This window comes from Anas platyrhynchos, chromosome 2 (genome assembly GCF_047663525.1).
Source record: "Anas platyrhynchos isolate ZD024472 breed Pekin duck chromosome 2, IASCAAS_PekinDuck_T2T, whole genome shotgun sequence".
Classification (NCBI taxonomy): Eukaryota; Metazoa; Chordata; class Aves; order Anseriformes; family Anatidae; genus Anas; species Anas platyrhynchos.
The window spans coordinates 93,310,807-93,338,339 of NC_092588.1; the positions used below are offsets into that span (position 1 = coordinate 93,310,807).

At 41.5% G+C, this 27,533-nt stretch overlaps 1 protein-coding gene across 30 annotated transcripts in view; it reads left to right on the forward strand.

The window, feature by feature from the left end:
- CLASP2 (cytoplasmic linker associated protein 2) overlaps positions 1-27,533 on the forward strand; it is a 170,537-nt gene that overhangs the window by 24,988 nt on the left and 118,016 nt on the right. For 26 of the 30 annotated variants that reach the window (XM_072033147.1, XM_072033155.1, XM_072033150.1 and 23 more), the window contains exons 1-6: positions 8,526-8,843; positions 15,106-15,184; positions 20,515-20,618; positions 24,353-24,444; positions 24,762-24,837; positions 25,992-26,089. In XM_072033147.1, coding sequence (XP_071889248.1) covers positions 8,664-8,843; positions 15,106-15,184; positions 20,515-20,618; positions 24,353-24,444; positions 24,762-24,837; positions 25,992-26,089 — 629 coding nt within the window. In that variant the 5' untranslated portion in view covers positions 8,526-8,663. Of the gene's footprint in view, positions 1-8,525; positions 8,844-15,105; positions 15,185-20,514; positions 20,619-23,573; positions 23,624-24,352; positions 24,445-24,761; positions 24,838-25,991; positions 26,090-27,533 lie in introns of those variants that run through there. The other 4 variants (XM_072033163.1, XM_072033162.1, XM_072033166.1 and 1 more) reach the window with 3 other exon arrangements.

Here is a 27,533-nt window from a genome sequence, read left to right on the forward strand (position 1 = left end):
TTCTCTGAGGCCTAGAATCACTAAAAACAAAATTAGTAATCAATTTTTCCCTGTCATCATTTTTAAACCTTAGGTTTCCAAATAATTATTGATACAAAAAGTAAGATGTACACTACTACTATAACAACCCCCCCTTGGGAGCACTGCAATTCACTATAGGTCTGTTCTTTCTCTCAATCACAAGTCACAGTCGTTAGTTACCTGTGAAAATAAAAGGTTAGTTTACAATTGTAAGCTCTTATCTTGCTCAGAGTCCACTATGAGATTTTTCAATTTCAACTTCCAACAAGTCTTTTGTAGGAACAGCTTCCCAGGTACTAGCGTCAACGGATGCCTTCACTCGAGTATAGTGAGTCGAACCTTTTTCCACAGTTCTTGCAGCTGTTTCAGTGGTTAGTAATTGTCCTTCCCATTCAGGCCGGGGTTGACTCTTTCCAGGTCCAAACCAGGACCCGGTTTCCTGGGTGATGGTGGTGAATGGGGAATTCCAAAGGTGGGGTTTGAGCCAACAACCCACAGGTCCTGAGAAATGACAAAGAAGAGGACAACCCCAGAATACAGTTCTTAAGAAAACTCTCTTGTTTTGAATTGTGGTATCTCATCCCTTCTGCCCAGATAGGGCAATCTGAACAGCATCTCATATGGTAAAATTCCTGTATCCTTTCTTGGTGCTGTTTAAACCTGTAGGAGTAAGCATTTTACCCAAGGAAGTTGGGTTTCTAACACTAGTTTAGTTAATTGCTTCTTTAATGTCTGATTCATTCGTTCCACCTTCCCAGAAGAGGAGGGGTGCCAGGGGCTGTGAAAATCCCACTCAATCTCTAAGGCCTGCTTTAACCCTTGCAGTAAAGCTTTACACCCATCCAGTCACATGGTCAATTAGAACAAACAAGTAACTCAGTAAAGTCTACCTGTATATTTTGGAAAGGTCAAAGCCCTGGCTCCCGTCCCCCTCTAGATGGGTTACAGAAGACCTTTTTATTTACCTTTTGACATGTGGTACATCCTCTACATATGTGCTTCCCTAAAGTGTATATTCCTACACAGACATACTTTCTTAGCACAACATCACACATTGCTTGCACTTCCCAATGACTCTTTTGATGTAAAACAGTTAATATTTGCCTCATTATCACTTTATTCAGCATTTCTCTCCCATTAGGGAGTATCCATTTTCCTTCAGACTTCATGGCTCCTGATTCCTTAAAAAAAATCTTTTTAAAACTTTTAGTTCTTTCTTAATTTTCAACAATTCCCTGAATCCTCTCTGCATTTATTCTGTTTTCTTTCAGACATTAGATGCCTTAAATACCTGATTTCTCTTTCTCCATATTGTACTTTATTATTATTATTTATTTTTTTTTTAATACTCCCAAGCCCTGCTTTCCCAGAAAGTTGAATAGCTTGTTAGTAGCTTTCTTCACAACTCTTTTCTCCTGTCCTGACAATAGAAAATGATCCACATATTTGTTAACATTAATACCTCCTTGGGAGGTTATAATTGCTCCAAAATATATATATATATATATATATATATATATATTTAGAACTTACCCAAATAGATAGGTGGCCCTGTAAACCCCTGAGGTAAAATTGTCCACCTATATTGTTGCTTCCGCCCCCATTTCAGGGTCTTTCTAGTAAGAGGTGAATATACATGTATGTTTGCTCTCAGGGCCTGCGAGCACTCCATTAATAACACTGTTATTCCAGTCTAACAATTTACTATTTGAATGCCCAATTTAATCATCAAATCCCTTCTCAACAAGTTAGTCCCTGCCTTGGGTACATACAATAATTACCCAGTGATCATTTTATCCCCTGGTCTCAGCTTGGTATCCCCCAAAAGTGGCACTGTTATCCCAGCCCCTTCTGCCCCCATCACTTTTTAGGGTTTCATTAGTTAATTTAATCCCTGATACTTTACAAGTCAGTAATGACCTAGCTGTTCCCCAGTGTATTGGGTTTGATGGCAAGGTTCGGGGGGGTGTGAGAGGTGTGGGGGTGGGAAACTGCAGTGGCAGCCCCCGTGAGAAAAACCCAGAAGCCTCCCCGTGGCAGGTAAGAGACAATTTCATCTGGCCCCAAAGGGGCCCACTGCTGCCCAGAGCCAAGCCATGAGCAATACAGTCCCTGCCTCTGTGAGAGCACATCCACGAAAACAAACAAACAAAGAAACAAACAAAAACCTGCTGCTCAACAGCAGTTGGGAGAGCGAGAAACCCCCCCGCAGACACCAAAGTCAGTGCAGAAGGAGGGGGGAGGAGGCGCTCCAGGCGCTGGAGCCGAAGCCCCCCTGCGGCCGCTGGAGAGGCCCCTGGTGGAGCAGGCTGTTCCCCCCTCCCCGATGCTTGGGAAACTGAACAAACACCACAGCAAATATACCAAAACTTCTAGACTGTTACTTAGATAATGCCTACATCACCTTTCCCTGCTCATTCAACTTCAAACAGCTCTGTTAAGTACTACATGCCACACCTTTAACACCTTCAGCAACCCTTTTAACACTTCCTTTATCTTTCTCCAGCCTGTACTTTTCTAATACCAGCACCAAAGGCTCAGTCAGGGTCCAACTTAATTCCATACCTTTTCCCTCCAAGATAAACAACATATCAATATAGCGTATTTCATCCAATTTTCCTTCTTTCTTCCTTCTTCCACTCCAGATATTCCTATTCGAAGTGGCCAGCCTGGCCACACTTAAAACATCTTATCAAAGCCTGTCTCTGCTAGGACTCAGGCCACAACACAGGCAGCCTTCTTTGCCTGCCATTCCTTCATCTCTCTTCCTCTCCTTTCCATCCTGGCCCTGACTCCCCCTGAAGATTTTCTTCCTCTTTCTCCAACGCTCTGCCTCACTACCCGCTGCACTGTCAATACCATTGTTTCGCTCTCCTTTTTTTTTTTTTTTTTTTTTTTTTTTTTCCTTCTTATCTCCCCTCCGGACACACACCTCCAGGGCCTCCCGCAGGAGTTCACTACATCCCCCCACCTTCTGAAACATTTTCTGCATATTTTGCCAGGCTTTAATCACACAATGAACTTTCAAGAGCCCTTGGGATACTGGGTCCTCAGGTCTCATCCCCAAGTACTTTCTCATTCTGACCCCAAGTCTCTCATATGATTTCTGTGTTGCACACTATTATTATTCCAGCCAGGATTGGCAAGTGGGTATTTCTGCCCTGCCGGTATTACCCCTGGTCCTGGAGGATGAGCTCTTTCCCATTCTTGTATAGCAGCTCTCCTCCTGATCATTCCCATTTCTTTCCCTGTAAACAACATACTTATAGACATAATTCCCTCCCCCAAGAGTATAAGTCAGGTCGTAGGAACTGGTCTAATTGTTCAACTAGGCTGTTGGGGTCCTTGAATAAAGACTTCCTCTCCTTCTTAAAAGTTCTAACCTCTCTGCTGGTAAGGAGGGGGGGGGGGTAGTTCACCTAAGAGGATACACAGTTATTGTTAGTACTGTTAGTATCAGGGAAGGCAAAATTCTCAATATCTCTTCTACCTTGTTCTAATTCTTGCCAGAACCTAGAGTACGATCCTTCTTTAGGGACAGTGTTAATTACAGCCCCTGTCTCCCTTCCTGGAGTGACTGCTGCTGTCACCAGTTCAATATTAAGATTATAGGGAGCATAACTTGGCTCCTTCTCTGAAAAAGGAATCTTCTTGTTTACACATAAATTTAAAGCCTGAATTTTCATCAGACCCGTATTTTGGCCAAAATACTGCTGTTTCCTTAATTGGTTCTTTTGTCCAGACTGATACACAATATTTAACCTTTTTTTTAAAAAAAAAAATTATTTTTCTTTTACACTTTTACAACCCCTCTAATTTTGGGATTATGTTTCCAATTTCTTATAATTCTTCAGGAAGAACTATTAGTAGGCACTCCCCCAGGGATATCTCCCTGTCCCCTGGAACTCATATTTTCCCATTTTTCCTAACCCTCGCCAGTATGTGCTACAGAAATTTCCCTTCTGCAGTGTACCACACACCAACGTACTGAAAAATGGGGGTGTACCGCCGAGCACTTCCCCGTGCCAGCGTTACCGCACACCTATGAGTTTACCAGATTCCCTGGAACTCGTGCTTCCCATCTTTCCTAACCCTCGCCAGTATGTGCTACAGAATTTTCCCTTCTGCAGTGTACCACACACCAACGTACTGAAAGATGGGGGTGTACCGCCAAGCACTTCCCCGTGCCAGCGTTACCGCACACCTGAGTTTACCAGATTCCCTGGTGTACTTCCAAGCACTTCCCCGTGCAAGGATTACCGTACACCAGATTCCCCTGGTGTAGTGCCAGCACTTCCCCGTGCAAGGGCTTACCATACACCAGATACCCGACCCCCAAGGCAATACTTAATATTTCTTACCTTGGTCTGTGCACAGAGTTACCGGATCGATTCCTAAAAACCCGGAGTGCCTACCTTCTTCCTTTCCCCACTACTTCACGGATCCTGCCTCTTTAACCAGTCTCGGGCCCTCTGTCAGCTTTCTGCAGAACCGCCACCGTCGATGCACAGGACCGCTGAAATCAGCGGGGCATGCCTTCCTGCTGCTGCGGCGGTGGGGCTCCCCAGTAGGTGACTGGCTCCCGGACGAGCCCCCAAATTGTGAGAAACACTCCGTAGCCAATAACTTAGGCTCAGGCGAGGATCTCAGTGAAGTAGTAATTTATTCGCGATTGCAATGGCGGGCGCCCCACAAGCAGGAGAGAGCGCATCTACTAGTTCCAAAACACAGTTTATATACCTTTTGATGGCAGGACCCTCCCCTGTTTCCCCACTGAGTGGGTAATCCAGGTTCACAATCTATCTGATGCTTCACAAACAATGCATGGCCTTCAGTTGCCGGCCTGTTAAATTTCAAATTTCTTTTGACATTTTTACTGTTTGAAGTGGTAATGTTTCTTCACTTATCTGACTTGACTTGACACCGTGATTTTCACCTAATTGTCCTAAGGAGACTGGTTGTCTGCATTTTACTAGGTCGCCTGCTAAACTTTCTTATCACTGTAAGCATATCTCAGTACCACATTCCCTCCTTCTAAACAATGTAACTCTGCAAAAACAACATTTCTATTCCCACAGTTTGTGAGAAACACTCCGTAGCCAATAACTTAGGCTCAGGCGAGGATCTCAGTGAAGTAGTAATTTATTCGTGATTGCAATGGCGGGCGCCCCACAAGCAGGAGAGTACGCCTACTAGTTCCAAAACACAGTTTATATACTTTTTGATGACAGGACCCTCCCCTGTTTCCCCACTGAGTGGGTAATCCAGGTTCACAATCTATCTGATGCTTCACAGACAATGCATGGCCTTTAGTTGCTGGCCTGTTAAATTTCAAATTTATTTTGACACTTTTACAGTTTAAAGTGGTAATGTTTCTTCACTAATCTGACTTAACACCGCGATTTTCACCTAATTGTCCTATGTCTGCATTTTACAAGGTCGCCTGCTAAGCTTTCTTATCACTGTAAGCATATCTCAGTACCACATTCCTTCCTTTTAAATGTAACTCTGCAAAAGCAACATTTATATTCCCACAGGTTTCAAAGGAAAATGTCAGAATTGTACCAGAACACCTCAGCAGTAAAAGGGCTACCATTTTTCATGTGTTATACCAACATCCATCCAGTATCTAAAGGCATGAGTGCTGTCAGGATAAAATACAGTAGTTTAATCTTCTGATTTTACAGCAAGGCTGTAAAAGTTATTTCCTCTTGTGTTTTCTAAAAAAGTTCTTGTGACATAAAATGGAGAAAACAAAAAAAAGCCACATATCCCAGCATGGCTTTTTACCCTTAACATAAATGTGCGATGTTGTCTTTGGTCTGACGAAATAGTTTCAACGTTTCAAGTGTGTACCTGATTATACTTTATCCTTCCCCTCAGCTTCAGTGCCATTCACAGATTATTAGATTATCTAATCAATTTATTTGCTTTGAATCAAGAGAACTTCAGAGAAGCTACTGCCATGAGCTTTCCACCACTTTTTTTGGTCAGGATTTTCTATCTTAAGAGACTGACATTAACTTGGACGACAAGAAAGGGTTTTTGTTTGTTTGTTTGTTTGTTTTTGGGGGGAGGGGGGCATTTTGTTGTTTTCACTGTTTTTCTGCAAAGTTCATCTGGTGGACTGAAACTGTTTACAGCTCTTGATATTCTAAGAGGCCAGTATAATCTATTCAGTTATTTTCTGTTTAGTTAAGCTTATTAGATCGGCAGTTACTTTTGAAAATCACAGTGAGAAAGTTACTCTTTAAACTGACGATACCGCAGAATCAGATTTCTAATGCAGTGAAAAAAAAAAAAGACAATACAGACATTTATTCTTTGCTGTTTGTTTTTATATTTCTATTTGTTTCATAGGTCACATTTTCAATAAAAGAAATTCATAAATATATGCAAACATTTTACAGCCCTTCTTAGAAAATGGCATTGCACACACAAGACAAGAACTATTCAGTTGCATCCAAAATTGTAGTTCTTTATATGTGCATAGGGAAATCCAGCTGTGAAAACAAACTGAGAGACTGATAATCTTTTGGTGTAATTACAATAGGCTCAAAGCATAACACATACATTTCTGTTTTAAATGTATCTACTATTTCAATGCCTTCATCTTTATTATTTCAATGCCTAGGGTCCAATCAGGGAAGGGATCCCAAATGTGCTAGATCGCACCAAAATCAGCAAAGTGTTGCTTGCTTGTAGTCTTGCCTTCTGTTGTGCTTGTGGATGTAGATCTCTATTGTGTGAGGTCACGCAGATGTCAGCGCATGGGACAGAACAGATGTGCAACATCCTGAAAATGGGATTTGTGAGATGCAAGCAAGTGGGACCACTGTAGCACCAATTTAGTTTGGTTTAAACTGCTGTGAAACTGCAGCTTGGAGATGTGGCTCCTCAGCTTGGAGGTGTGGTTGCTATAAACTTGTTTTTTACCTGTCTAAATCCTGCAGCCAAATGAAGGGAGTACCTTGTTTTCCTGCAGTCTCACCCATCCCCAGTATTAGCACTAATGAGGCAAGCTAGACAGCCAGACTGTGTTGTCTTGAAACTAAGTTGGGCTTTCATGACACAACGACTATCATTGAAAAAGGAAAATATTACTTCCCTGACCTTGTTTACGTAAGGCCAAATAAACACCAACTGGGGTATAAAAACAAGGGAAGGACCTTATATGTGATAGCACGGGAAGAAAAGGATGGCCTATACAAACAGCAGCTTGCATTTTAGTGTAATGTGATGTCTCCAAGCGCTGGAGGGATGGCATCACCCTTTTCTGCCACTGAAGGGAGTTGCTCTACTTCCAACCTACTGAGTCTTCTGCTTTTGCCCTCAGGACTTGTGGCCAGCCCAGCTCACTGGCACCAATGGTCACTCAGCTTGTTAATTCCACCTATTAATTAATCCTGTCTGTAAGTGCAGGAGCTGGCATAGGCTACAGACTGGGCCTAAGCAGAACAACACTGGTGGGATCTAGACCCTGAACTCTGCTCTGGTGAGGCTGCTCCTTGAGTACTTTGTTCACCTTTGGGCCCCTCACTACAAGAAGGACATGGAGGCCCTGGTGCATGTCCAGAGAAGGGCTAAGAGGCTGGTGAAGGGCGTAGAACACAAGTCCTATGAGGAGTATCTGAGGGATACAGTTCAGTCTGGAGGAGGCTCAGGGAAAACCTCATCGCTCTCTACAACTACCTGAAAGGAAGGTGTGGGGAGCTGGGGGTCAGCCTCTTCTCAAAGATAACTAGCAATAGGACTAGAAGGAATGGCCTCAAGTTGTGCCAGGGGAAGTTTAGGTTGGAAATCAGGAAACATTTATTCTCCGAAAGAGCAGAGCAGTCAGGCATTGGAACAGGTTGCCCAGGGAGGTGGTGGCGTCACTGTCCCTGGGGGTGTTCAAGGAAAGGTCGGACGTGGTGCTTAGGGACATGGTTTAGTGCGTGACAGTGGTGGGAGGGTGATGGTTGGACTAGGCAACCTTGGAGGTCTTTTGCAAGCTTTACGGTTCTGTGGGTCTGTGATTTAAAACTGACACCGGAACAGCAATTCCAGCCGCTACGGACCTTACGGCACCCAACCCACAGGCGGGCTCCGCGCACCCTCCCTGAGCCCCCCGCCCCCCTTGCGGCCGCCAAACCCCCTCAGAGCCCCGGGCCCCTCCCCTCAGCGCCTCGGGGACAGCGGGGCGGGCGGGCTGCGCATGCGCCTCCTCCGGCGGGCCACAACCCGCGTGGAGGCGGTGGGCGGGGCGGGAGAGGGCGGCCTTGCTGAGGGGGCGGGGCTATGAGGAGCCCCCGCCCCGTGCCGGGCCCCGCCCCGTGCCGGGCCCCGCCCCGTCAGTCCGGCGCCGGCCCGCGGCGGGGCCGCAAGTTGCCCGGGACGGCGGCGGGGGCGGCTCCGCGAGGCTCGGTTCGGCCCGGCCCGGCCCGCGGGGAGAGGGGGACGGCCGTTGGCACGGAGCTCCCCCGCGGAGGGGACCGGGGGCTGCCGAGGCTGCCGGGGTCCGAGGGGATGCGAGCTGCGGGCCGGCCCCGCCGCGGCGTGGCGCGGGGGAGGTCGGGCCGGGCCCTGCGGCGCTGAGGAGCTGGAGCCCCGTCCCGTCCCGTCCCGTCCCGTCCCGTCCCGCCGGCCCGGAGCCTTCCGGGATGGATCATTTCTGTCAGCAGGTGCAGCAGAAGGACGTGGGCCGCAGGCTGCAGGTCGGGCAGGAGCTGCTCGAGTACCTGCGCGACCCCGCGGCGTCCCCGGACGTGGAGCAGGACCCGCAGCGGCTCGACAAAGTGATCGACGAGCTGGCGGCGTGGGTCAACTCCAGCAACTTCAAGGTGCGGGGCGGGGAGGGGCCGGGGCGCTCCTTGGCCACACGGACAGGCCGGCGTCTGGCCCGGCCTCCTGCCCTTCCTCCCCCGGAGACTCGGGAATCTGGCCTGGCTTTGGCTAACACTTCTCGCTTTCTGTTCCTTTTATCGTTGCCTGAACATTGCAGCACATTCCCTCTTGGGGGACACCCCCCCAACTGTTTCCTTAGCCTGACATAGCATGGCTATAACATAGCTAGTAATTCTTTTTTTGCTACCCCTCCCATTCCCTTCCCGTGCTGGGCTCTCTGCGCTTGGTGTAATGTTTCCTGGGACTCCCAGGATTTCCTGCAGGCCCTAAAGAGTCTTTTTCACTGTGTTCGTATTTCTCTCTGTTTAATGACTGAATTGCTTCCTCGGGTTCCAGTTGTAAATTTAAAGTTTTTCTATCGCTTTTAGGTGGCTTTTCCGTAGACGAGAAGTTACACGGTATTTTTATAGGTACCCGATGATGACTCATGTTTGGCTTTTTTTCCTGGTGCGCTTTTGGCTGACATACAGGAAAACAGTATTTACGGTGGACACGTGGGGAAGTAATATTTGTCAAATTTTCTGCTGTTGGTCAGCCGATAACGACAGACAATGTAGCTTTATTACCAAGCGCGATCGCATTCGTCTTAGCGCTTTATTTTATTTTATTTTATTTTCCTGCTGTATGTAACTGTCGCTGGTCTGCACTCCCGTCATCTGGTGGCGGTGTTGATCTGTACTGCTGAGCTCAGGTCTGGCAGCAGGGCAAGAGCCGCCCTTCCTGCTGCGCAGAGTCCAGAGTTGCTGTCTTGTCTCCTAAGACACTTGTCCTTAGGACCTCTGGACTTAGTGCATGGAGGTTATGGTATTTTTTTTTTCCTATTTCTGTAATCTATGGAGGAAAACATAGGAACACCTTGCAAAGGCAGTGTGTTTGTGAAATACTTACTTTTACTCCTTAGGTTTGACAATGCTGTGTACTTGGCTGTGTTTGCACATAGCACTTCTAAGTTTGAGGCCTGAAAATGATCAGGCTCAGCTGTATTTGCATGTATCTCGCTTTTTTTTTTTTTTTTGAGCAAATTTGTTCCTAAAGGTCGGGTTAGTTACAGGGAGTAATGTGGGTTGGATAAAGATGATTTACTTGTTTTTGAATTCTTAATCTGAGGATAGTTGTTGGCAGTTGATAAATGTCAAAGTTAGGCAAGTTATTTTTAAAACATGTAGGATAACATAAAAGTTGTTTCCTAAACTTCTAAATTGATGAAATTGGGAATTGAAAAGGAAATTTCAAGGTGTTGTGGTGGTTGTTTCTTTTTATCTTTATAAAGCAAGTCACAAGTCATTCTGCTCGCTGTTGATGTAAGGTGACAGTGATGTTGGCTGTTAGGACTGTACAACAAAAGAGGAATGTACTGTAGGCCAGATAACCTTCCCAAGCCTCAATCAAAATATGAGGTTATTATAAAATCTTATAATTACTAATTATAATTCTTACTATATTATAATATGACAATTATAATTCTATAAGTAGATTTCTATAAATTATGATGATTATCATAATTCTTACTATATTTTTACAGTCTCCTTTTCTGTGTGTCACCTATTGGTGGCTCTTTATACATAAAAAAAACTGCATTTCAAAGCATATTGTACATGCAGTATTAATGGCAACAGCACAAGGTCTTGGGTGTTTTGTTTGCAATCAGTTCCAGTGTCCCTGTCTATGATGGTGTTGGTTGGCATCTGATGTTTCCAAATGAAAATAAGGAACATTCTGGAGAATTGTGGTTGGCATCTAAAATTCATATTTCATCTTAAACAAGCATGGATGTTACATGCAGTGAGACTTGATCTTCATAGCTCCCTTCCAAGTGAAGTATCCTGTCCGATGTTTAACTGCTAGGTCTTAGTTTGTTGGTAAGCTCGGGGCCTGAATGATGACAGAAGATAATGAGTGTCACAGGCTTGTATGTATTCTCGAGACAAGTATTTCAGTAAACTTTGTTTTTAATTATGGTATTTATATTGATTTGTTGGGTGCCTTTTTTTTCTGCTGAGGAGTGAATATTCCTAGAAATTCCTACTTAACATCTTTTTTTTTTTTTAATGTCCTATTGAAGGTCTTCAAAGTCCTGAAGCAATTAATCCCTCCCAGTTGGCATGGCAGTTTAATTGGGCGATGATATTGGCTGGCAATTGGCCTATTTGTCAGAACTGCTGAGCTAGATGAACTGGAGTTACAAGCAGGGGATATTTAGAGAAAGTTACAAGAGGGTGCATTATTTTCTTGGAGGTGACAGGTATGGATGAGGCAGTAACTAACATAACTTGCCCTGGACGCGCTGTATTTGTTCCCACTCTACTGAGTGTGAAATTTCAGTTCTTCTACATGAAGTGCTCCATCTGAACATCCTGAAAAAGAAGAGGAGAGATCTGTGAGCTCTTGGTTCTTCTCTGTGCAATGTCTGAAGACATGACATCCTATGACAGTTTCTGCCTCAAATAAACATGAGGAGAGGAACTGGAGGAAATAGGAACAGAAGGGCTGATTTGGCAGACTTGGTAACGAATGAAAAGAGATGAGGGGTTAAGTAACCAAGTGTGGACTTGTTATCAGCAGGGTTGAATTAAGAGGTCAAAATCTTTTTGCCACAAGTTTAATAGTGTTTTTACTTTTTGAAAGTTTGCAGCTTGTACTGGGTCTGGCTGGGATGTTAACTTGTTAACTGCAGCAGCCCACACAGTGCTGTGCTCTGCGCTTGTAGCTAGAACAGCAGTGGTATCACACCAGTGTTGTGTCTGCTGCTGAGCAGTGCTGGCACAGCATCAGGACTCTCTTTAACCCTCCTAGGGGGTGGACAAAAAGAAGTGAGAAAAGAAACATCACCAGGGCAGCTAACCTAAACCAACCAAAGGGATATTCCATACCATATGATGTCACGCTCCACAATAAAAGGTGGAAAAAGGAAGAAGAGGGGAGGGGTGGGCTCTCGTGAAAATATCGGTCCTCCTCACGAAAACCGGCTACATGCATTGAGGCCCTGCTTCAAGGACGTGGTCAAGCATTGCTCATTTGTGGGAAGTAGAGAGTAATTTCTTTCCTCTGCACTTCCACATAATCTTTATTTGAGGTTTTATCTCAACCTGTGAGTTGTTCTTTACTTTACTTTTTGCCCCCTTCATCTAAGGAGGGGGACTGAGAGAGTGGTTGTGGTGTTTAGCTGCCTAGCACGGTAAAAACACCACGCAGCTATTCATAGCAGTTTAATTAGCAAAACTCAGCCAGTAGTTCCAAACTATGAAAGCATTCTCCTCAAGAAACTGGCTGCTCTTGACTTGGACTGGCACACGCTTCGTTGGGTTAGAAACTGGCTGGATAGCTGGGCCCAAAGAGTCATGGTGAATGGAGTCAAGTCCAGTTGGAGGCCAGTCACTAGTGGCGTCCCCCAGGGCTCAGTGCTGGGGCCGGTCCTCTTTAATATCTTCATCAATGATCTGGACGAGGGCATTGAGTGCACCCTCAGTAAGTTTGTAGATGACACCAAGCTATGCGCATGTGTCGATCTGCTTGAGGGTAGGAAAGCTCTGCAGGAGGATCTGGATAGGCTGCACCGATGGGCTGAGGTTAACTGCATGAAGTTCAACAAGGCCAAGTGCCGGGTCCTGCACCTGGGGCGCAATAACCCCAAGCAGAGCTACAGGCTGGGAGATGAGTGGTTGGAAAGCTGCCAGGCAGAGAAGGACCTAGGAGTGATGGTGGACAGTCGGCTGAATATGAGCCAGCAGTGTGCTCAGGTGGCCAAGAAGGCCAACGGCATCCTGGCTTGTATCAGAAAGAGTGTGACCAGCAGGGCTGGGGAGGTGATCGTCCCCCGTACTCGGCTCTGGTGAGGCCACACCTCGAGTACTGTGTTCAGTTTTGGGCCCCTCGCTACAAGAAGGACATCGAGGTGCTCGAGTGAATCCAGAGAAGGGCAACAAAGCTGGTGAGGGGTCTGGAGAACAAGTCTTATGATGAGCAGCTGAGGGAGCCGGGTCTGTTCAGCCTGGAGAGGAGGAGGCTCAGGGGCGACCTTATTGCTCTCTACAGGTACCTTAAAGAAGTCTGTAGTGAGGTGGGGGTTGGTCTGTTCTCCCACGTGCCTGGTGACAGGACTAGGGGGAACGGGCTGAAGTTGTGCCAGGGTAGTTTTAGGTTGGATGTTAGGAAGAACTTCTTTACCGAAAGGGTTGTTAGACATTGGAACAGGCTGCCCAGGGAAGTGGTGGAGTCACCATCCCTGGAAGTCTTTAAAAGACGTTTAGATGTAGAGCTTAGGGATATGGTTTAGTGGGGACTGTTAGTGTTAGGTCACTGGTTGGACTTGATGATCTTGAGGTCTCTTCCAACCTAGAAATTCTGTGATTCTGTGTGATAGGAAAACATTATGTATATTCAAAAACAATTTCTTATTTCAGGCATCACGTTTTATACTGAGATTTTGTTTCAAGTCTTGTGTAGCTTTAGAATCAGGAAAAGAACATTAATGGAAAGCCTTAATGTTACCATAAAAGCTGATTTATATGTTAAGTTATCAATTACAGTATTTTGCTTTCTCATTCTACTATGTTTCAGCTGCAGTTACTTGTTAGCAACATAGTAATTTAAGCCAGGGATACTCTTCTGTGTTAGTATGTAATAAAAACGAGTAAATTTCCAAGTAAATTGTACTTAATTTTCTATCTCCTGTTTAAATGGAGATCTACTAATATTAAATTCATTAAAATATTTTTAATTTTATGGTTGCTTCAGATCCTATTTTTTATGGAGAGCTTAGTTGTCTAGTTTCCTGTGGAATCAAGAATCATACAGTACTGTGTACGTAGGCCACTCTTCCTCATATTCATCCCCAGTCAAATTACTTTTGGCCTCTCCTCTAGTGTGGACAATTGTTACGGATGAGGATTTTAAGAGAACATTGTTCTTGAAGAAAATGTGGTTCCAAATTTTATGAAAATAAATAGCTAGTAGGAGGGAGTAATTCTGTTTGTGTATTTGTGGGGAAAATTACAAACGCCAAAGTTTCAGGAGGTCTTGGGCATTTGCCTCTTCATGGGCAGCAGCTTGCATTAACCATGAGGTTCAACAACATAGGTTTTTGTGTTCATAATGAACAGTTACAGGAAATTGAGAATGAAGTCTTGGAACAGTATACAGGATAATACAGGGGGAGAAGAAGTGTCCTCACCAGAATTATTTAGCTGATCATTTCTGACTACGTTTTTGTTTCTAGATAAATGGATATTGTCGTCTCATCTACTTTCTGTTGGTATATGGGAATTGCACAGAATTCCAGTAGCATTTTGTACTTTATTTTGTTTTTTGAATTTTGAACAAGACCAAGTGAAAAGAAATAACACTTCTATATTTTACGAAGCAGGTAGACAAATGCTGTGGTCTGAATTGCTAGGGAAGATAACATTAGCTTCTCTGAGTTGTTCTCTTGGGAGTTTGGTAAAAGATGCAATCACTTCAGTGGATGATCTAGGTTAACCAGATTGAGACAAGCACATAACATCTGGGCTTTATTTTTTTTTTTGTGTTAAGCTGTTTGCTTTTTCTGAGTCTGGGAACTGCTCCTCATCCATTCTCTCTTCCCCCCCCCCCCCCCCCCCCCCTCTGTTTTTTTTGTAAGGCTTTCTGTTTTATTTTTCTTTCAGCAGCTTAGGTGCCTGGTAGAGGAGGTAAGGCCTAAAGCAATATGGCTGTCCTGGTGCTGGTCCCTGTTTAAAAGGGATTTTGATTTTCAGTTTATACTGTGATAAACAATATCTGGCAGTTATTTTTTAAAGAAAGGGGGAATGGAATTGCAGTCCTCATACACAATCCAGAGAGAAAAATGAAGAGAATGAAGAGCTTCTTCCAGCTCCTTAGTCCTCTTCATTCATCATTTAAATTTTAATAATTCCAAGTTGCAAATAGTAAAACATTGATTTTCTAACATTTAATTTCTTCCTGTTTTAAGAGAAGTAATACAAAATCTGAACTGATGTAGTATATGTAAATGTAATTGATCCAAACATATGCTGATAACTTTGTCTTAATGAAAGCTTTTAAGAAATTATCAGCTCTCTAATTGGAACTTTCATTTTTTTATTTGTTTAAGATATAGTGGTCCAGCTTGTTTGCATACAGAAGTCTGTAATTTCTTTAAAGTATATTCTAAAGAAATCTCTAGTCTTCTGTTCTGTGTATCTCATGCTTTTGTGTTGACAGGTGTCGTTACTGGGATTAGATGTTTTAGGTGCCTTTGTCAACAGACTATCAGGACGTTTTAAATCCTATATAGGAACCGGTAAGTGAAAAGTAACTTTCTTTTCCTTAAGACCAAAAGGTAGTATATAGTATGTTGCCCATCCACCTCCAGCAGTGGTACCTGAACATGTAGGAAGCTTTCTGAGCTAATCATAGTTTAAAACAATGTCTGGGGATGTAAATGTATAGGTATGTCATTGCTTAGTCTCATAAGTCTCTCAGTAAACACTGTGTTGGATGTGTGCTGTAGGAAATATTCAACAAAACGTTGAATATTTCTTTTTTTGTTTATTTGCATGGTTGCTTTTGTTTGTTTGTTTTGTTTTTAGAAAAGGCTGCAAAAGGAGACTCAATTATTTGTATTTTTTTCCCCAGAATAGATGTTTTGAATTGTGTTTATATTTCTGAATTTCACAAAAAGATGAAATTCCTGCAACACCTCAGAAAATTCTTTAATTTCCTTTAGTTCCCTTTATGGTTAATGATCATACGTAATGGTCAGAGCTGTTCTAAGCTGTGACTTTTCTTGTCTTGGTGACAGATTCTCTAAAGCTGTAAAAAAAAAAAAAAAAAAAAGCAACAACAACACAACCCCTACAATGTTTAAAGCTCTTTACATCCTGTTGAGCTGTCTGGAACCTTTGTGGTTGCAACTCCAGTAGAGTTGACAGGGACTCTCTGAAAGTGGTTCACAGAAAGGGGTAGACAGGAGAAGGTATATGCAAGAAGGGCACTTAAAAAGAGCAGTGGTCAATAGAGAGGGAATAATGGGGAGTTGTGAGCAATGATGCACACTGAAAAACTCCATATTTGTGTTGTAAAAGAAGGAACTCTTGTTAAAGTTTAACAAACGAAAATTGTTTGTGCTACCTGTGGTGTTCTTTGCTTCAGGGGATCATACAGTAAAGCTGCTCAGAATTTTTAAAAATAAACAGGGTGCCACTCTAGGCGCTGAATTCTGTGATTTACTTGTTTCTCATCTTCTGTCCTTGTAGAGGAAATAATTGTTTAATCTCTCAAGGCTCTACTCTGACTCTCCAGGCTGTTCTTGGCTCTAAATCTCGCATTATTGTCAAACCAGTAGTGCTAAAATAATTATGTGAATTCGTATAAATGAAGATTTATTTATTTTTACCAAGCCAAGAAAAGGAAGACAAACAACAGAGAAGAAACTAATTGGGCAACAAGCTCTGTTAGGGATGTAATACAAACCTAACCATGTATGCAGTTAGAAAGGAAAAAGAATAAATATCAGGTCAGATGTAGATAGCAGGTCAGTTGGAGGTAGACCAGGTACAATTAATGGGTGCTATACAGCATGCTTACTAACACCTTTAAGATTTCTTCACAGAAGAAAATTATAATATCTTTGTATAACTATGCTGACATATTAACAGGAAAACCTGTGGAATGGCTCATAGTGATAGGAGACTGACAATATGCTAAAATGTGGTGCGAGGGCAGATAGAATGGGGTACAGGTCTTTGTGGCTCTGCAAAGAATAATTCTGCATTATCAGCAGAAATTAATAAAAGAAAGAAAGTTGTAAAACATTACTGGGTTTTCCAAATCCATTTGAAATAAATTAAAGAAACCAGGCAATGGAAGAAGTAAGCTCAGCAAGATTAATATAAAACAGTAGGGATATGTGAATCCATACTGTATGTGACAGATAATATACTTCACTGGATAAGTTGGGATACTACTGCCTTGAATAGTGCCTTTATAGATGATGCTACTTCTTCATCCTCACATTTGTGTAACTCCAACGTCTATTTGAGACTGTTTAGCTAGCAGACTGATGGCAGAAACAACCAAATGGAGCACTTGCACAGCAGCATAGAGAAGGACATCAGTTTGATAATGATGGTGAGAAAGCATATAAAACATAAAGGAGAACTACCAGCCAAAATAATTGTTCCGTTATATTTAGAATAAAGTTGGGGGATAAAAGTGATATAAAAGTTCTTAGTGATATGTTTTCAGGTCACTTGTTCTTTGGGAAGTAATAGCACTAATCTTCTAGAGCAGGAACTCCAATTCTGGTGCAGGGTGCCCTTGTACTGCAACTATGACTTACGCTTTTCTTGGTAAGGATAGAAACCTGCCTAAAGGTGGCCAAGTTAAAAAATCTTTTAATGAACTCTTAGTGCACAAATACCCAGTATATACTTCCTAAGGTGACAAAAAATCTCCTAGCTTGTGGACTCAGTTCCAACATATCTCTTAGCTCCTGCCTTTGATGGACACATAGGTGTCTTATTGATGGAAGGCCCCAGTATGTCCTCAGGTCTGCTTGTAAACAGACAAATACTGGTACAAGGGCTGGGTTGAGCTGGGAGAGGGAAACGGTGTCTGGGGTGGTGAGTGGGCAAAGCTGCTGTTTTCTAGTAGTAGCGTTGGCTTGTCTTGATGTAGAGTGTGTTGTACTGTAGTTGCTGAAGCTAAGCTGTAATGGCTGCTTTGAGCTTAGGACTTCTTTTAAGGGCTTCTTCTAAGAACTCAAAATTTCTTGTGCTATGTGGCCTTGGGTTGGACAGAACTAGAGTGGAGCAAGAGGCCAGGAGGCACTGAATGCAAGCTAGGCAAGGATGCTTAGAGTAGGGGAAAAGAGAGGGGTATTAGCAAAACAGGATGCTAAAGAGGACCCAAGCATCTTAAAAATGGTCTAGGAATTTTTGGGTAGGGAGATGTTTTTCCCATTTGCTGTAGAAAGGCTAGCTAACACTATCTGGCTATTTTTCATCACCAATGCAGAAAAAGCAATAATCAAAGTAGTTCTTACTATAAACATGACGTTTGCAAAACAAGTGATGAAAACATTAGGAGTTCAAGTTGAAATATGTTTGGTGGCAATCCCCTTCTAGTTGATCACTTTGGAATTTTATTGATAGGCAACCAACTTAAAATCATTTCCTACTGGAGCTTACTCTGACAGAAAAGATGAACTACCAAGCTGATAACCAGCTGATGGTTGCCAGCACTCAACAGCTGTATTCCTTTGTCTTATGCAATTATGTCTAATATGTCTATTGCCATATATTTGCACTTAAAACAACTTGCGATTTAGGGAGAAAACAAGTCAAGGCTGCAGACAGGCAGGCCCTTGAGCAGCTGCCGCAACAGGTAGTCCCTGTGTCAGAGCTCCCAGAGTGACAAAGGCTGGCATGTTTAGTAATCCACAGGCTGTGTCATAGCTTAGTGCAACACAGTGACCTCATCTCTGTTCAGCATTTTCTAGTAGCTGTTCTCTGTGCTTGCCTTCGTGATTACAGCAAAGCCCTGGTATCTACAGCTCCATGAACTGACTCAGCCTGCTAATGAGTCACAAAAGAGTGGTGTTCAGCAGGACAGGCATTCACTGTGCTGCCCTCCCTTGGAACAACTTCTCAGTGTTTATTTTTGTTTTGTGACTGGAAGTTTAGGAGGGGTGAGCTGTGTACTCCCAAAATTGACTTCTGAGGTTCTGGACGTTTCTTTGGTGTTCACAAAATGGGGAGGGGGAGGACACGGGGGGACACCCTTTCTTTTCACAGTGTATAATGAAGACAGCTATAATAACTTATTCAGAGCAGAAAGGGAAGAAAAAATAGATGAAAAATGCAAAAGCTTGATAGTGATAGCTAAAGACGTCAGTGGAATATCCAGAGCCAGTTGAATTAAGTGTTTAGATTGCAACAATTAGAAAGTAGTCAGATACAGTAAGAGGAAAAAATCAGAGTTCAGCAATGTATTTGTCCAGCAGTTATCACACTACAGAAACAGCTGGGGGGTTTAATACTGTTATGTAGAAGCAGAGGACTGAGGAGACCTCCTGAATTACATATTCTTTTCCCTTTCTTTTGCTGGCACCACTACTGGTTAGTTATCATTGTCATTATAATCATCAAGTTCTATTACAATTCTTTCAGGTTTCCCTTTCAAAATGCAGGGTGATAGAGTTATTTCTTCTGTGAGCTGAATAGCAGTCAGAAGCTGAGAGAGGGACCAAACAAAAAGTAACTGTCAACTACTCTCATGTGTTCAGAAATGTAACACCATAAGCAGTAAAAGGTGATTTTAGCTGTAACTTCTTTAGCTGGTGGTGGAATATGAGAGAGTCCCCAAAAGATTCCTGGTAAATGTTAGGAATGTTAGACTACTTTTAAAGCTTGAAGTAAATGGCATGGTAATTACAAACTTGGCCCCTGCTTGACTAGAATACTAATTTGGAGGAGAACTACAGGCTGGGTGTCATGATCTGCGTTGAGTAAGAGTTCCAGCTAGAATTACCTTTCTGATACTTTCAGCTCTTAGAAATCTGTGAATCAGATCAGAAACAAAAGCTCATACAAAAGGCTGAGCTGTTAAGAGGTAAATGTTACCGTTAGCCTGTGACACTGATTTTTCCAAGTGGTGTTTCAGGTACTGATAGTGACTGTAAAAGCACTGTCCCATGGGAGATAAGTGGGAGATGACATCGCCATCAGTTTCCCATTAGTTGTAATCCCTGTCAAAAAGCAGTGTGCTCAGTGTCATTGCTGCTTGTTTTCAAGAAGTTGTACTGAAAGCACTGTGGGGAAGAATCTCACAAAGTGTGCATGTAGGCGCCATACAGAGAACCGGGAACCAGTATAGCAAGATGTCTTGCACAATGCTGATCTCAGCATTCATTCAGATAGCTTTCCTAGAGATCATATAGCGTTAATTTGTTTATCAGCTGCAATTAAAAACTTTTCTCTGTGGATAAGCAAATCAAAGATTTGGCAAGTCCTTTCATTTTTAGTGAGTTCTAATCTCTAGGATGTGAAGTCATCGACTCTTGAATAATTTTAGTTAAATAGTATTTGAGGGCACTTGTTTTGAAATTGTAACTTTTACTGAAGGAAGGACAAGTTTCCACAAGATACAGTGAGTGAACAGGAAGATTTAAAACATTTAAAATTTTTGTAATTAAATAGCAAAATCCCAATGATTTGAAAGTAGTTCTTTGTCCTATCCTATTCTTTACTTCTCCCCACTGCTCCCCAGGTTTTAGCATTATTTTTCAGAAAAGCCAGACATTCAGAAGCTGCTGGCATAGTTTTTGAAGATTAAATGGTAGTCATTCATACAGTTTTTTAAGACAGAAAGCTTTATTTTTTTAAGCCTGTTGGAAATGCTGTGTTCTTTAATTTCAGTTCAATGCATTTGTTGTTCTTTTTGTAACATATTCAGAAATACATTTCAGAGTTGCAAATGTTTTGACCATCTTACAGTCAGCTTTTTTTTTTTTTTTTTTAATAAGGTATATTTCAAATGTGTTTAAGGAACTGTCCTTCAGTATTACAAAATCTTTACTGGGTAAGTGTTTCATCTTTTTTTTTTTTTTTTTTTTTCTCTCTCCTGTAGTGCTCCTGCCTTTGATAGATCGCTTGGGAGATGCCAAAGACCAAGTTCGAGAGCAAGCACAGAATCTCATATTGAAATTGATGGATGAGGCAGCTACACCCATGGTATGCTTTCACTTTATAGAGATTCAGATATAGGCCTCCATTGAGCTTTTTACTTATGCATGAGCTTGACTTTGAATACGTCACAATGTTATGGTGACTGTTAATAGTGTATATGTTAAAGGTATTCTTAATGGATTAACACTGATGCATTGTTCAGCTGAAGATAAAAACCTGGCACAGCACAATTCTGCAGGTTTTGAATATCATACCTGAATTTTGTCACGTCATGTCTTGTGGCAGGACTTTGTTAATTAAAGGATGCTTGAAACAACCTACTGGATCTGTGATAGCATAATGAGAATAAGTAAGTTTATTTTGCTCAGAATTTATTTTAAAACGTACTTTGTGCCTGACACTTAGTAGTCCAACAGTTGAGATAGTGCATTTTAACACAGAAAATCTGGCTTTCTAAATGTATGACAAACATATGTGTGAACCTTTGACAAACTGAGATGGGGATAAATTCCCCTCTGCTTTATTTCTTATGTTGAAGTTCGAATTAAGCAAACCTTTTAACAGTTCTTAGGACTGGGTGGCTTCCAAGTGCTAAATATAGATATATCTACTCATAAGATTGTTTAACAGGACTTCACTGTTTGAGGACCGATATAACGTGGAACTCTGGGGAGCCTGGTTGTCAGTAAGAAGTGTTCTTTGAGTTCTTAATTTCTTAAAAAAAATCTTTCTGAGTTTAAATGCAGAAGTTAATAGGGAGTGTCTGTTTGTTCTTTTGCTTGCTAGTTCCTGGCTTTGTTTATTCATAGATAAAATTTGAATGTTTGAGCACAAGGAATATGGTTTTGCAAACTTCATTTGCAGTTAGAAAATTGTTTGTGGTTGCTTTGTTTGCCTGCTAGTAAAAACAGGTTGCATTTTAAGCAAGTATAGAAACTTACAGATACGAGTGGGATTTAGGCATCAGCGCATCATCCATAAAGCCTAGCCTTTATCTGTTGATGAGTTGCAGTTTTGATCGTATTCATTGACAAGAGATATGTCATTTATTTCATGCCTAAGTGCCAGTCACTCACAAGTGACATGTTCATGTACCAAGATGCTCTGAAGTACCTTGCTTACAGACCTGAATCTACACCTACCTCTACAGTAACAGCCTTCAGATAAATGCATAGCATCTTGGAGACACCTTTCTTAAAACAATCACTGATAAAGAAACTGGTGATTCTTTGTGATAGGCCGATAGGTCCTCCTTGCAAATGAGCTCTGGATTAGTGGTGCATTTTTCAGTTTCTGAAGAGAGCCTTTGTTGTGAGGCTGCACTTCAGCTTCAGGAAGAGGAGGCTGAGGGGAGGCCTCATGGCAGCCTGCAGTTCCCTCATGAGGGGAGCGGAGGGGCAGGCACTGAACTCTGCTCTCTGGGGACAGCGACAGGACCTGAGGGAACGGCATGGAGCTGGGGCAGTGGATGGTCAGGCTGGGGGTTAGGGAAAGGTTTTTCACCCAGAGGGTGGTTGGGCACTGGGACAGGCTCCCCAGGGCAGTGGTCATGGCACTGAGGCTGTCAGAGTTGAAGTGTTTGGACAACACTCTCAGACATAGGGTTTGATTTTGGGATGGTTCTGTGTGGAGTCAGGAGCTCGAGTCTGTGATCCTTAAGGGTCCCTCACAACTCAGAATACTCTGTGATTCAGTGATTCTATGATAGAAAGAAGCTTTCATCCCCTTTGAAGCTTTCCTGCAGTGTTGGAAAAAATACAAGATTCATGGGGTCCAAGGAACAGCATGCATAAAGAGAAGGTATGGTTTTTCTGGTAATTCCCCTAGGGTGGGGGAAACCCAGCTTCAGGTGTCTGTCTCAAGACAGCTTATGTATCATGAAAAAATTGGATGAAAAGCCTCTATCATCCTCACAGCTGGGACCAAAACAGAGAAGTCTTTCCTGTGCCTCCAGCACTGAAATACAGAGTTTTAGGCTTCCTTTGCTGCAGAGAAACATCCCTTTGGAAGAGCTGGGTGGAATCTTTTTTTGGGGATAAGACTTGTAAGTTTCTTCCTGATCATCTCCTCTGGTCTGTTCCAGTGTGTTTTTGAATAGTACTTAATTTGTCCTGTTGTCATTTCCTTTTTCTTGTTTTAAATGTGTTTGGGTTTTTCTTGTTGTTGTGTTGTTTAGTTGTTTTTTGTTTTAAGAGCCAGACATAGCTGTCCATGGGCAGAAACCCTTCAAAATATGAATAGAGCTGGTATAAGTGCATGAATAGGATAAAAGAAGGTTGGCATCAACTGTTGCTAGTGAGACATGAGTGCTGAAATTTCTGAGAAGCCATTTGAATTTCTCTGTTTAGATGAATTCAGGCTTAATTTGGTGAAAGATTAAATTTCTTTTCAGCCTGCTTTGTTTATTTCCATACTCTGCAGTTGCCTCTCTGGTGGTATTTTTGTACACCTACTGTGGCTATTTCCTTTTTTCACATTTGTCCTGAAGTGGAGGGATGTTTTCTTCCATAAGATCGTGTTCTTTATTGTTAAGCTATGTAATTTCAGCAAGCTATATTCTATTTATCTGAGGCTTGTTTCCTCTGAATGTAATGTAGTATAAGACAAACAAGAAATCACAGATGAGTCGAAGTGATCAAGTAGGCTCTAGCTGGAAAATCTTACGTCTGCTGTGAAGTGTGCTCCCTCTTTAATAAAGAGGATGCAGTGTTCCCTGCTCCTAATGCTGCCTGCCTTGTTGATCAGTAGCTGTTTGTGTGCGTTTTTTTTTTCTTTCGGCAAGCCAAAGACAGTTGCAATCATTTGTATCTGAAAGATTTTAAGTAGTCGCTATACATCGCAATTGCAGCACTCCCGGGGTAGGAAGGAGGGTGGTGCCTGCGCTGCTGCGAACTGTGCCATTGCCAGTGTGCAGCCATTGCTAAGCAACGCGCCCCTTGGATGCTCTGCTCGAGAGCTGACGGAGGCTGTAATGGCAGCGGTGTAGCTGGGGGAGTTGCAGTTTGAGTCTGTGCATCTGCTCTGAGACACCACTGAGAATCCCAAGTCTCGTAAGTTTCGTGTTTACACTCTTTACACTCTATTCAGCTAGAGAACGACAAGGAAATGGAAAGGTAAAAGGATAAATGGTACAGTGAAAGGGTAAAGGCAGGCAATGGAAAACAAAGATGCAAGAAGGTAAACGAGGGTTTAGCGAGCCAGAGAATCATACTACAGGAAGCAACACCAGCACAAAAGGAGAAATGAAATCATAATGGAAATGGAAGCAAAGAAACTAGAATGAATTGGCAAGAAATAACTGAAAAATGAAGAAGTAAATTAAAAGTAGGAGAGAAGTAGACAGCAGGAGTATGGATAAGCAGGAGCTAAAATGGATGAGAGGAAATTTTGGCAGGGAAACAATATGAAGCCAAAACAATATAGCAACTTCTGCTTCGGTCAGTAGTTTGAAAATGTTAATATTTGCTTTGTGTTTATTAACTGTACCAATTCTGCATTTTTTTAAAGCCATTTCTCATGCAATAAAAATACATAGCTAGATTTGTGATGAACATTTTAGAAATTGTTTTGGCATAACAATAATCTGTATTGTGTTTCATGCTGTACATTTTATAACTTAATTTTATCTGCAAAGTGCCTTTACTTTTCCAGTGGACCTGTCTTATGTTTTTTTTTTTTTTTTTTTTTTTGTAACTGTTATTAATGTAGTTATAGAAAACGAGTAGAATTACATCATATTGTGCTCCTGGTAATGAAAGACAATTATTTCTGTTTTATAGTACATTTGGGAACGCCTTGCTGTTGGTTTTAAACACAAGAATTACCGATCCCGAGAAGGAGTGTGTTTGTGTCTTATTGCAACCTTAAACATGTAAGCTTTTTGTTTCTATGGAGACATAAGGATTCTATTCTTTTTCTGAATTTCCTATTTGTCTGAAACTAATACTTTAGGAAGTCTGATTCAATTAAAATAATAAATAGGAAAAGTTGAACAACTTTACCTGCAAGCTTTCGTAAAGAAGGACTAAAGGTATAATATTTGTGTCTGATTTAAAAATAGACGAAGGACTATTAAGAGAGAGATAAAGCTTGATTAATATGTTTGTATTTTATCAATGACAAGCTAAAAGTTCATTTTCTGATTTTCTGTCAGAAAAAGAATTTTTTTCTTTTTTTTTTTCTTTTCAGTTATGGGGCACAATCATTAAGCCTCAGCAAGTTAGTACCACATCTGTGTGCAGCGTTTGGTGACTTGAATAGCCAGGTAAGCATTCCGCTACTTCCTGGTGCTTCAGCAACTGCAGTTTGAGAGAACTGAATGCAAAATAAATGTGGGCATTTAAGAAAAGCTGATAGGCTTGCTTGTATACAACAGATCATTTTTTTCTATAGGACTGTAGTTAAAAAATTGCTTAAATAAGCAAAAACATCTGAAGTGAAAATCAAGATATAGTTGTAATGGTTACATATGTTGAGCTTCAGAAAACTGTTGAATGGAAATAGTCTCTTGATTTTTCTAAAGCTGAGTTGGAGAAAGAATACTAAGAATACAGAAAGGAAGAAGGCAGCAGTGGTAGGAGATGGGCAAGTAAACCGAAGAGGTCTTTATGCTTATTTTCTTGGTGCAGCAACATCCTTGTCTCCTCTATGTACCATAGCATTGCTCTATTCTGGAGAAAATCAGTTAAGAATTTGTCTTGTTTGTTGGTTATTAGTGAAGATGTAGTTCATATCTTGATAGAGTGGTTGTGGTTTTACCGCAGACTGTTACAAAGAAAAATACCAAAATAATTCCAGAAATTCTTTATAGAGAATAATGGCATTTACTAACATGCATTTTTGGCACTTTTTGTTGTGATGACTATGCTTTATATTTTTGTAAAAGGCAAGCTGTCTCTTTGCTTTAGCTATTCTTAACCCTTACCCTATCTCGTCTTATTCCTATTCTTGTGCTTATGTGATACCACCTAATTGCTTATGGTAATTGCTTGTGAAGGAAGTACAGGAAATGTTGGTCACTTTGACCCACTCTTGTGGGCAGTCAGATACCTAGTTTTACAGAATTGCCTCGCTGTTTGTAGAAAGAGATGAAGGCAAGATGAAGCGTCAAGACTGAGTGCAGGGACTAACTTTTGGAAGTGTCGCCTAGTGTGATAGGGTCCTAAATACAGCACATTCTTGATATTCGTATTCTTATTTCATGTCATTCCCAGAAATTCCCTCTAGAGCTGTTATTTCTAGGATTTTTAATTTACCATCTTGAACTAACAGTTGTGTTTCCTTTCCATTTTCACTGTTTCAACTGTTTTGTGAAATGAGTTGGTGTGCAGGCCAATTGGAAGATTAGTGAGCTGTCAGCAAAATGCTGTTCAGGTTTCTGTAATCTGGAAATGAATAATTTAAATTTGGCATTCACAGGTGAGAGATGCTGCCATACTAGCCATTGTAGAGATTTACAGACATGTGGGAGAGAAAGTACGAATAGATCTTACAAAGAGAGGAATTCCTCCTGGAAGGTGAGTTAGTTGTTTTCATTTTATTATCCTGAGCCATTCTGTTACTGGTTTTTATCAGAACTTAAAACTTACTAAAAACCTAGTGATGTTACTAATGTTTCTGACTTTCTTTTGATACTGTCTTTCCTGCTTGGAAGAGGCATGCGTTTATAGCGCAATGCAGTCTAATATTCACCAGTTTAAATACCCTGGTTTTAAGAGAAGCTGAGAGCTGGTGAATAGTAGAAAAATGTTTCAAAATTATGCAAATATATACTGCATGTTGTGGAGAGTTACAGTGAACACTGGGGAAGTAATTGGAAAATATTTGAACGTATGCATCTTGTTCCTTATTCTAGAGTTGGTGTTTAGCCCGAATGTATAGAGTTACAACTGAGTAGCTTAAATCAATCCTTTTCATGCGTTGTGTATGTGTGAAAGAGAAGTGTGCCTACATGCGTGAGAGTGAAAGTATGGCAAATATGCAACAAGCTATTACTTTCTTGAAGATAGTTATAATAAAGAAATATCCTCTCTTGCTTCTTGCTAATTACCCTTTCCACAATAGAGGTTTGCTTATGGGCCACAGTTAAATAAGAGAGAGCTGCTTTTTAGTGTACCTGCTTTCCAATTCTGAAACTGAAATTTCTGGGATTTGCTGAGAAAGGAGTATTCAAAAGGAGTATAAGCTGGTCTCATACACATGCTGTCACAGGACACTGGATATTTCTTGCAAAAGGTGAAATAAAAATTTGAAAATGCTTATTTCATCAGTAGTTCTTCTTTCTGAAGAGCAATTCTTTAAAGGCTGGTCTGTGTTGTCTTCTTTCTACTCTTGTAAAGATTTGTTTCTTTAAGTAAACTAGGTAGAGCTTGAACTTGTACTTGTTAGGAAAGACTGCTTATACAATAAATCTTTAAAATTCCTTATTAAAATTATTTACACTTCTTAAAAATGTTAGCTTATTACAAACTAACATAACATTTTACTCTGAGTCTTCAGCATGTTTCTTGGTTTTGAGAAAGCTGAATGTATCTATTGCGTGGGGTTAGACAGAATATCAGAATGGATTCTGTGACTTGTGAGACCCCTCTAAAATTATTAGCCTTAGTTTTTAATGATAATTTTTAGGGTACTGAAATACTGTAATAGGAGAATGGTGTTGAATTTACTATTTCACGTGCCAGGCAGAGTTAAGCCTCTGATCAAATGCTTTCCCTGCCTCTAGGAATGAGACGTCATACATACACATTCCTTTCTATTTAATGGTTGTCACAGTTATGTAGTGTGAAATGTCTATGTGGTTACCACAGAAGTTTAAGCAATATTAATAGTACAATTTCAAAAATTCAGTTCTACAGCAGATAATTATATCAGAGAAAGTCATGATATATCAGAGCAGAAGAATGCAGATAACAAAAGCTTTTGTCTGTCCTAAGAGTGTTGGGTCTGATCATACATTTA